Source organism: Semicossyphus pulcher, unplaced genomic scaffold, assembly GCF_022749685.1.
Source record: "Semicossyphus pulcher isolate SPU_LCO1_2020_fin unplaced genomic scaffold, fSemPul1.0.p SCAF_9, whole genome shotgun sequence".
Lineage (NCBI taxonomy): Eukaryota > Metazoa > Chordata > Actinopteri > Labriformes > Labridae > Semicossyphus > Semicossyphus pulcher.
The window spans coordinates 14664969-14675792 of record NW_027211770.1 but is presented as its reverse complement, the minus strand read 5'-3'; the positions used below and the strand labels follow the sequence as shown (position 1 = coordinate 14675792).

The following is a 10824-nucleotide window of genomic DNA, read 5'->3' as shown; positions in this document are numbered from 1 at the left end:
CTAAACTATATATATATATGTGTACAGCTCCTCTCTTAACAAGACTAGGTCAAAACCTAGCATGTGGCTGACCGCATCAGGTCAATGTGCGCTTTTGTGGGCAATGTGTTACAAGGACTGTCCTTATGAGGCCAATGACATGTTTGAAAGCAGGTGCGTGCTGCCGACATAGGTGAGGACAGCAGAGGAGCAGCCCCGCCTACTCCCCGAACAAAGTATCCAGAGTCGTATAGACAGAGAGTGGCGTCAGTGGAGGTCCAATATGCTCCATGAGCCGCCATTGCAATGTCGCATCTCTCTCTCTACGGCTGTGAAAGTACCGTCACTCACGTAAACAGAACAGACTCCTTTATTAAACTCATGATTGTATAATTATTGTATATTTTTGATAGCTGATAGCTTTTAAAGTACCCCCTTGTTGTACTAGTAACTGCATTTGAGAAACACAGCAGATTAGATGAACACAAACATTTAAAAGTTGTTCAGTGTCAAATAAATTCAGCAAATGTGGAGAATTAAATTTTCTATTTAATAAATTAATATTTGAAAAGAGCGAAGAAATTCCTCTCTCAATGAACTTAGTGGCAACCTGTTTATATCAATGAGCAAACAATATAGATGTATATATATCTATATGTTTTTGCTTCACTTTTAGGGAGCTGCCATGTGTCCATCTATATATACAGTCTTTGGTTTATATACATCACCAGGAAACATCTAAGAGACATTATTCAACCATTATTAGTTAATTAGGGATCTCTAAAATCCACATCAATTACCAAACAGGTTATTCCTGTTTAACAGTTTACCAGCTAAATGTTTACTAAGCAGAAATCTGCTCCTCATGCACAGTAACAATAAAAGTGTCCATGCTTAGTCATCCTGTTTATCCAGTCAACACAATGCCAAGTCAGAATAAAACCATCCACTGCTGTGAAGCAGAAACTTTTTGTTGTTAAGTTTAACTTCACAGTGAAGTCGATTGTTTGATGTTGCCTTGGCATCGTGGAGGACGTTTTCTGCCAGAAACCTGTGGCCAGCTCCTCCTGGCTGCGACAGTTGTCTCTCATCAGCTCCTGATCTGTTCTGACGACAAACACAACGAATGTGACCGTCAGTGATAATCAGCGCCGCATAATGTGCTGCACCGCTCGCAGCTCTGTTTTCACTGTCTCAATAACAGCTACCATCCAGACTGAGCTGTAAGCTGTCAGATATGATAATGTAACACATATATCTTATAGACAGAACACACTGCGCATATTCTGTCATATCTTTTATCGCACACACACACTCCCACCAGCTCACTTTGTCATCAGGAAGTTACACTGTGTACAAAATAAAGGTTCAAAAACACTTTATTGTAAAATGTGAAACACAAAGATAAAATATGTACAATCATTTGTATTAAGAACAAAACGAACAAGAAGACAGCTGTAACCTGATGAACATGGAGGCCCTCGTGCTCTCTGCGTACCTGCAGTCAGAGCGGAGTGCAACACGTCGACTCTATCTCAGCGTGTTTGTGTGTTTCTTGGTTTGACAGCTCTGGAGATGTGAGCAAGGACAAATAAAAAAAATAGATGATATGTTGCCATTGGATCACCTTAGTGAAAGAAATAAAATTAAATAAAAGGATTAAATTCATTAAAACGGGCCTTATATAACAATTTAAAACTAATCTGCTTAAAAGGAAACCCTCTTATAAATGTGGAAGTTTTTAAAGGTGAAACAATCACATCAAAAGAGAGTTTTTTTTCATCTGTTCTTCAAGTCCGTCTCTACTTCTTTGATGTCTTCTCCAACACCCAGTCAATGACCTACAAGAAGAAAAAACAACCTTCAGGATGTTCAGGTACGGAATAAGTAAAACTAAGAAGAGAACTGTTGGTGTCTGGTGTTGTTACCTGTTTAACGTTGCTGCTGGCCGCCTTCTTCATCTCGTCCTGCAGACCCCGAGACGTCTTCAGGTCCTGGGAACAAGCAGCAGAGGAGGAGGATCACTCACACTGACACACTGAGGTACTTTCACATTAATGTTTAAGGTCACAGCCTTACGCATATATACTGGTGAAAATAATTCAGGTAGAACAGATTAGAGAGAAACTGAAGTGTACTGTAAATAAGAAGCTGTAGTCAGTCAGCAAATAAGCAATACTAGCAAACAGTGCTAGAAATTCATCCATTTTCTTCCACTTATCCGGGGCCGGGTTGCGGTGGCAGCAGACTAAACAAGGTGACCCAGGCATCCCTCTCCCGTTTTCCAGCTCCTCCTGGGGGATTCCGAGGCGTTCCCAGGCCAGACAGGATATATAATCCCTCCAGCGAGCTCTGGGTTGACCCCGGGGTCTCCTCCCAGTTGGACGTGCCCGGAAAACCTCCAAAGAGAGGTGCCCAGGAGGCATCATAATCAGATGCCTGAACCACCTCAACTGGCTCCTTTCGATGCGAAGGAGGAGCAGCTCTACTCTGAGTTCCCCCCGGATTACCGAGCTCCTTACCCTACCTCTAAGGCTGAGCCCAGACACCCTCCGAAGGAATTCTTTCGGTCACTACCCGACCCGTCATGACCATAGGTTGGTCAACCATTGATCAACTGGTAAATTGAAAGCTTCGGTGGTAGAAATTAACAATCTCTTTTACTAAAGTACGGTCCTTATAGTATAATCTGAGTCATATAATTTTCAGCGACATAGTCCCTCTTCTGCACAAACTTTTAACAGGGAAAAATTGTGTGTCATACTCCGCTGCAGTTATGTGACAGCTACAGTTTCTAGATAGTTTTTCATATTAACATTTAATTACAAAACAGCAGCAGGTTTAAACTGTTAAGGATTTTTCTTTTCAGCAGTCAGTTACATAAAACACTTGAAATAAACCGGCCACTGATGCACCACAGGAGTAAATTATATGCAGGCCTAAGTAGTCCCTTGTCCTTTGATTAATGTTTGTGTTTTTCTTGAGGATTGGTGCAGTTAGCAAGCAAGCAAAAACAACTACAAAGAAATTGTGCCTCCTCTCACTGTACGGTCTTGTAAAGAAAAAAAAACCAACTAAACTCTGAGGTGCATTTTTGTCCGTAAACCTAAGGTGCAACTCAATGCAGTTAGGCAGGTAGACATGGTCAAGATGAAGAAAGTAGATTTAAGTGACTTTGAATGTGGCATGGTTGTTGGTGCCAAAGAAAACATTGTTTGATCTCAGTTTGCGTCAAATTCTGTGAATCTGACACCAAATTAATCCTGCAGTTTACCTTCATCGTGTATCGTGATATTATCGTTATCTATGGCCCCATATCGCGTATCGTGAGTTACCTTGCAATTCCCACCCCTAATAATAACACACAGTGTCCAATCTGCATAAAAAGTACTTATATTTGTGACATTTTGACTACATTTTGCTGACATGTACTTTTGCTGAAGTATGTACTTTTAAGTTAGTAACAGCATTGGTTCTCAAAGTGGAGTCCTAGGACCCCTGGGAGTCCGCAAATCATAGCCTGGGGGTCCGCAAAATAATTATAATACATTTATAATAAATTATAAAATTGTGCTGCATCATTAAAAACTGCACGTCTACAGATGAGGACAATTTGCTCCAATGAAACAAGCATATTGTGTCCATTACTCCCGCCCACGTTAGCTGTGGACCAATAGAAACTGACATGATTGTGACACATCAAGTCAATCTGTCGTGAATCACTCAACTCACTCAGGTCGCAACGAACCGCTCCTGCGGCTGTCTTACTCCTGTTCATTTTCTGAAAGCTTCAATTACTTAAAAAGTATAAATGCAGTCAAGTTGAGTCCACAAGCAGTTTGAATAAAATGAGCTTCTGTTTTAAAGTCTGTAAGTGGTGTTAACATGATTCAAATGTTTTTCTGTTTATCACTATGAAACAGGTCTGAAGTATTTAGGCTGATAAGTTGTATCAAATCTTAATCGTATTAGGGAAAATGTTCTCCACTGTAAGGGGTCCCTGGCCCCAAAAAGTTTGAGAACCCCTGAGTAACAGTACTTTTTGCTATATTTCTATTGATTGAATAAAGGCTTTGAGTACTTCTTCTCCACTTCTGGCATGTTCGGCAGTTTCCCCTCGCTGTTTATATTCTATCAAACGAAACACCTGATCACAATTTACAGGCAGGCACAAAAGAAAACAGATTAAATGTGGCCAAAACACAACAAAAAAGACAAATTATGACTTCAAGCTGTTCCTGTTATCGTGCTGATTTGTTGCGAGGATCCATAACGACACACAACATATGGTCACAATCGTAGTCTTGGATGTACAGAAGCTCTAAAATAAAGGAACTGTCAGAGAGAGGACGGCGCTCACTGTGAGTGGGCAGTAAAAAAGACTCACCTTGAGATAGAATTTGGAGATATCAAACAGCCTTTTGCTGCAGGCCTCAAAGCGCTCATGCTCGCCAGTGATCCCGTGGTGTTTGAGGGCTTTAGCTACAACCTCCAGCAGCATCTGAGGACACAAAAGAGACACGCACACACATTTCACGGCAGCACAAATCTAGTTGTGTTTATTCCCACACTGCCTGACTCTAACCCTGTTCAGAGAAACTAATTTTAGCTCCATATTTGAAAGAAAGGGATGTTGAAGCGTCTTGACTTTGTTGAACGTCCTTGCACAGAGTTGCCTTTACGTTCACAGCGTGAGCTCGCAAACACACAAATATTTTACTGCGAGCACAGAGAGGGAGAACACGTTCCTGAAATGACTAGATCTGCTTTTAATCTTGTCACTGTGACTGTTCTGAGGAAACACCATAAATTATTGTGAGGAATCATCGGTGCCATTGAGTCTCACGAGGAGCAGAGAGGCTGCTTTTAATCTCTGTCCCGAATAAACTGCTATCATTATTTCTGAACAGGACCAACTGTTCTCTCCTATGTCGGGTATACTGGGATGATGGGCCTGTTTGCATAGTGATCACAAACCAGAACAAGTCAAGGTCGGGATGCAGATTGTGTGCAGGAGTGTGTGTGTGTGTGTGTGTTGCATGTGTCCAAATATGATTTTCTCTTTACACAAACTGTACAAATACGTCACAGATGAGAACGCGTGTACGTGTGCGCCTGTGGAGGCAGCCAGCAGGCGGTCTGGTAATGGTTCTTCAAGTGGATCTTCCACAACATTACAATGCAGCCCACACATTCGATGCAATTACATGCTAAACATTAAACATTAATCTTTGCTGGAGCAGCTGCTGAACTCTCATCTATAGAAGAATGAATGTCTGTCTGCAACTGTGTCTGATTCCCTAACTTTGCACAAACTTTCTACACGCAAACAGTTTGTCTTTTCATTGCTAAACAAGCACATATTACAGCTTCTATCAGTTGTGATAACATTTTAATTACTTAGGCTTAGGCATGGCTACAAACTTTCAAATTGAGTTATATTTCATACAATGGTGAAACAAACTGATGCTCCGTTTTTGGTTTAGCCCTACCTACTTAAACGATGCTAACATTAGCCTGTAAGCACACTGGAACGCTGTGAGAGAGAGAGAGCGTGAATTTCACACGATTGACAAAGAAGGAAACTTGCTGCCTGATGAATGTGCATTTCAAGCTCCTCCTCACCTTGCTGATGCTGTTTTATTGGGTAACATTTTATATTAAATTTGCAGTATATGATTCAGTTTTCAGTTTTGCAGGTATGAATTTGCCAGAAGCAAAATGTGGGGTCTTATCTTTGATTGATTATCATTGTAACATCTTTTTACATGAACATTTTGGTCACCATATTTGAAGCTTGAAAAAATAACTTCTGCACATTCCTAATCATAACTGGCAGTATCAATAACCAGAGCTACGAAATAAGGTTACAAGGTGTAATTAACCCTAGTTTTCACAGGTTAACCTGGCCAGCAACGAAAAGTTATTTTTCCATAAACACAGTGTTTAACATAAATCACCAACGAGTGCAACATTACACCTTCATGGTCAAGGTCGGCTTCCAAAGAGCTGCCGAAAAAGAAACTCTGACTCACTTAAACTGTAACTCCCGGACATGAAGGCAAAGTTGTATTTATTTGACATTTAGTGATCTAGTGGCAGTGCTCCCAAAACAACTAATCATTGTGTGTTGGGAACATTCTTTCCCTCGCTTAACACTCACCCTGTTGTGTTTCTGGGAGCGTGACTCTTTGGAGGTTTTGTCCTCTGCTTGTACTGGAAGTGTCTTCTGTTGTTGAGGTTTAGGTTTGTCGCCCGAAGAAAGAGTCGCCAAACCTGCAGAGCAGTGTTGGGAAAATGAACAATAAGGCCTTCTGTCATGGCAGCACAAATCTGTAGCATATGTCTGAGTGGAGATTAACAGATGGTAAAATAGTCAGAATTCATTTATTTGTAGTTTGAAGTATTTTCGTTTGAAAGATTTAAAAAATAATGATAAATTCCAGTGTCAGAAGAATAAATTCAATTTTCTGCAAATGATGAACAACAATGGCAGTGAGCGTGCACTGAATAAAAGAAAAAGATAATTTGCAAGTCCTCTCTAATATAAGAGGCTTGGAGGTGATAATTGGATAACCTGATTGGAAACTTGGAATCACACTTCAGTTCAGATTGAAGGCCTCTAAAATAAACCATAACATACAGTATTTCATTATGTATATGGTGATATTAATATGTTGTGAAAGCAGCTAATGAATACATTTTGGGTTCAATTTTTCCACATCAGGTGTGTTATTAGCACCTCCACACACACACATTAAAACATGTTGGATTCATGCACAAAGAGGAAGTAGATCTGACAATAAGAGAGTCTTATCATTTATAGTAAGCACTGATGACATGACTCAGAAGGAAGTACAGGCTGTAAAGCGGGATTAGTAATCCACTTTACTTTTAGGTTGAGTGATGTTACTTTACCTGAGGACGTCCGTCTTGCTGCTGACGTAGAAGAGGGGCTGATGGTGGAGGAGGTGGACTGAGATCTGCTCGGCTGTTGTCGTAAAGACCGAACGGCTGGGTGTGTCCCACTGCTGCCGCTGCTCTGAGAGCAGAGGGAGTCGCTGCTCTCTGACTTCACCAGCCTGGATCAAACACAGAGTCATAAACATGGACATGCTACACATACTACAACCCAAAGATCATTCAGTCGTCCACTCATCAATGAATCCACCCATTCATACGCACACGCTCTCCTACCTCTTGCGAGGATACCCTCCGATAACGTCCGTGTCCCACGACCTGCGCTTGAGTCGTGCCACGTCAGCGTTTTGCAGAGTCTCTCCGTCAGGAACACTTCCTGGTTCTGATATCACAGCAGGGGAGGGGGCGGGGCTGAGGGCAAAGGGGAGGGCGCAGGGCTCTTTGGAGCAGGTGGTTTGGGTCTCGTACCGAATCAGACGGGACTGAAGTTTCACAAAGGCCTGATCCCGGTCCAGGGACCGCTGGTTGTCCAGGCAGAACCTTAATAAATAGATGAGAAATAAAAGAGATAATGGGGACTGATGGGGGTGGTTACTGTCTGAGCTCTTACCTCTTATTATAGAGTATATATACAGTGAAATACAAGTTACTGAATAGTGGCTGCATTGCGAGCAGATTCTTACTCTATGCCATGGTAATGTGAGGCTGAGGCTTTGTTAAAGGGCATCAGGCTGACTCTCCCGGGAGAAAGGTCTGGAGACAACTGAAACACATTATTACTGGACAAGGAGAGAGAGAGAGAGAGAGAGAGAGAGAGAGAGAGGGGAGAAGTAAACAGTAAGTCAGAGGAAATCAATGCAACTGTCTCCAAATTAACACACAAATACAAATCACACTCATTAAACACACACTCAGGTCAGCCTGACAGAATTATTAGCACTAATTGATGACAGCTCTGCCCCTGGATGTTTTTTTCATCTGAACTCCATAATTTTTCGAGGAAGGTTGTAAGCTCCCCGTGGCAGGCTAATGAGCGTAATTAAATCCTCATTATGGCCTTATTAACGGTTTGTCCATCAGAACCGTCCTGAAACAACACCGATACTTTTTATCTGTCAGTAAAGTTTGTGTGATTCTCTGTTTTTATAGTCGTTTGTCTTCATCATCTTTGTGTCTGACACTCATGCTGGTAATCCTTTGGAAGTTTATGTGAAGATGCTTCTTAGCATTGAAGATGACTGGGCCTACCCTCTGTTGATAGGCAGAGGATGCAGCTCTCCGGAGGGCAGACCGTCAGAGGTGAAGTGTTTCAGAAGTTCTTTGGCGTCCAGTAAAGCCACCGAGGCCTTTTGACCGTCTTTAGGGCCGAGCAGACTGTCAGTGGAGCCTGGACCCAACAGACCCAATCTGAGACACACAAACACACACACACACACTGTAGATCAAACAGTCAGGAACACAGAGTTGTCGTATGTCTATTAAAAACTCCTTTACCTCCTCTTCTGGCGTCTCCTCTGCAGGTTCTCTATGTTGTGGAGGACGCTCCTCTCAGGCCAGTCAGCCTGCAGGTCAGAAACTGTCGGGAAACCTACAATGACAAAACAACCAAGCTAAATATCTGGTACAGAATGAGCATTTCCACTGTATTCAAGCATCACCATCTCTCAATACGCATCTCATATTAAACATGTGTCTGCTCTGCGAGGCAGTGATTTCAAGTATGACTATAACAGTGTCTGAACATTTGTATTTAATAGGTTGATTTGCATCAAAACTGTAGTCACAAGTTCTACAGATTATGGAGCATCTATGCACACAAAAGTACACCATCCTCGAAAATCTGTTTACTTCTAAATAAGCCTTCAAGTCTGAAAAGAAAGAAAGATACTTAATAGTGTATAAAGCTGTCTGATATGGGCGTGCTTGAAAACTCCAAGCCTCAGATGTTCTGTATAATACTGCAGCTAAATCCATAAGCTAGAGCTCACAGCTGTCTTGAAGGAAACAAAAGTTTAACACTGAGGAGGCATATGAGCTGTGACTAACAATGACTTTAATTATCGATAAATCTAACTATTACTTTTGGTTTAATTGATTCATAATTTAGTATATAGCATCTAAAAAAAATCTGACGTCTTCAAATAGTTTCTCTTGTTTAACCAGCAGTCCGAAAAAAAAAGACTGTTCCTTTTAATAAAATGGAAGAAAATCAGTGAGACGTGACTTTTAAGAAGGTGGTGCCAGGAAGTTTAAAAAAAGGAATCTCTGTTTACAGATTCTACATAAAAATGTAGAACGTGTGGATTTTTTGTACGGGAAGTATTGATCAATCAAATATCAGCAGGCTGCGGTGTACGCAGGAAAAACAGTCCGTGTGGAGAGCAAAAGCAGGAGGAACGTAATCAGACGTAATGACATCCCGGCTCCATCAGAGTCATCTGACAATGATTTACCATCTGCATGCTAACAGCTAACAATCTGCTCTAGATCCAAAATTCAACTTGAGACAAATTCCCTTGATGCTGTGTCACAAAAGCCGTTCAGCGTTCAGATTTCTCGACTTCCTCGAATGCATCAGAAATGACCGATCCGACCTCCGTTCAACAAACGAGCATTTTAAAAGTTTTCTTCTCCTCTTGAGGACAGACCTGACAAAGCTCCATTTTTACTTTTTACTAATCTGCATCCTGATGTTGAAATTTCAGCAAACTTCAGACCCGTTAGTTGAAGTAAATCACAAGATTCTTTCTCGGGTTCATACCGCTGTAGTTAGCCAGAATGCAGCCTCTGTGTAACTTACTATTGACAGTGAAACTGAGACTCACAGACTAGAAACAGATGAACGGGGGATGTTATGCTTCACTTTTGATCTGAATACACTGTCACTTCTCAAGTTCTTAACTACTGCTACTACTACTACTACTACTAATACTGTAAACAATGCAGCGTCCTGGCTGGAAGTTGTTTTTCGCTAACTGCTGGCTAAACCAGACATGCCCAACGTGTTCGCCGTAGTCCCCAGAGGCTGTATCGTTGTCAGATGATAGCTGATGGGTTCTGAGATTGAAAAAAAGTGACTAAAACGATGTATAAATTGTTCAAATAATCGAAGGACTAAACTGTTAATCGACTAATCGTTGCAGCTCTAAGTGGCATTAAATACTAGATAGTATGTGCAGTGACGAAACTAGTACAAAGGCAAACATTAGGAAACACGAGCACGATGTACTGTGTGAGCGGTTGGCACCTGAGCCAGGTCAACACACTGAACTCCTGGCAGACCTGAACCGATTACATCCCTATAGTATCTATAATATCACCACTCTGCACTTTTCCTGTGTTTGAACAGACAGACTGTATGTTTTCTAACAACAGGACAGGATGTGATCAAACTGTACGCAGCAGGTTTGCTGACGTGAGGAAGGAGTTTCAGAGAGTTTCACAGTGATGGCCCGAGGTTATAAGTGTGTTACATGAAGAGAGTGAATCACTCCGCCAGCGGTTTGACAGCCCACACAAAGTCATTCACACCTTTAGGCGCTGCAGATACACAGACTAATGGATCGCAGGAGCTGTTTATTGATGTAAATGACATCTCCACATCAGAGGGTGGGCACGGATAATGCAAAAACCTTAGTCTGCGTGTCTCTGCATGTTTACACTCATCTGTCTCACCTCTGAAAATATTCAGATACATCCTTTATGTGATGTCCTGGAGAGCTGAATATGTAAATGGTCCAGAACATGAAATCAGGAGGACATCACACGACGATAAGAGAGAATAAAACAAGTACTTTAACTGATTAAAGTGCTGTTTCTCCCTATCTATTTTCATATAATTACTCAATAAACATTATGTCAGACATTGTTGTGTAGAACAAAACAATTGGCAAGTAATGTCGCAGCACTTATGGCATAAAAACT

General features: G+C 41.5%; 1 protein-coding gene across 1 annotated transcript in view; it reads right to left on the bottom strand.

Annotated features, from left to right (window-relative positions):
- Nucleotides 1–1692: 1692 nt before the first annotated feature.
- Nucleotides 1693–10824, bottom strand: part of mtbp (MDM2 binding protein) — a 31959-nt gene continuing 22827 nt past the window's right edge. Inside the window, exons 15-23 of the mRNA XM_069656937.1 lie at nucleotides 8395–8488; nucleotides 8149–8307; nucleotides 7584–7679; nucleotides 7177–7440; nucleotides 6898–7061; nucleotides 6143–6255; nucleotides 4367–4480; nucleotides 1908–1973; nucleotides 1693–1820 (exon numbers count right to left, since the gene is read on the bottom strand). Of these exons, the coding sequence (XP_069513038.1) occupies nucleotides 1782–1820; nucleotides 1908–1973; nucleotides 4367–4480; nucleotides 6143–6255; nucleotides 6898–7061; nucleotides 7177–7440; nucleotides 7584–7679; nucleotides 8149–8307; nucleotides 8395–8488 (1109 nt within the window). The 3' untranslated portion in view covers nucleotides 1693–1781. The remainder of the gene's footprint in view (nucleotides 1821–1907; nucleotides 1974–4366; nucleotides 4481–6142; nucleotides 6256–6897; nucleotides 7062–7176; nucleotides 7441–7583; nucleotides 7680–8148; nucleotides 8308–8394; nucleotides 8489–10824) is intronic.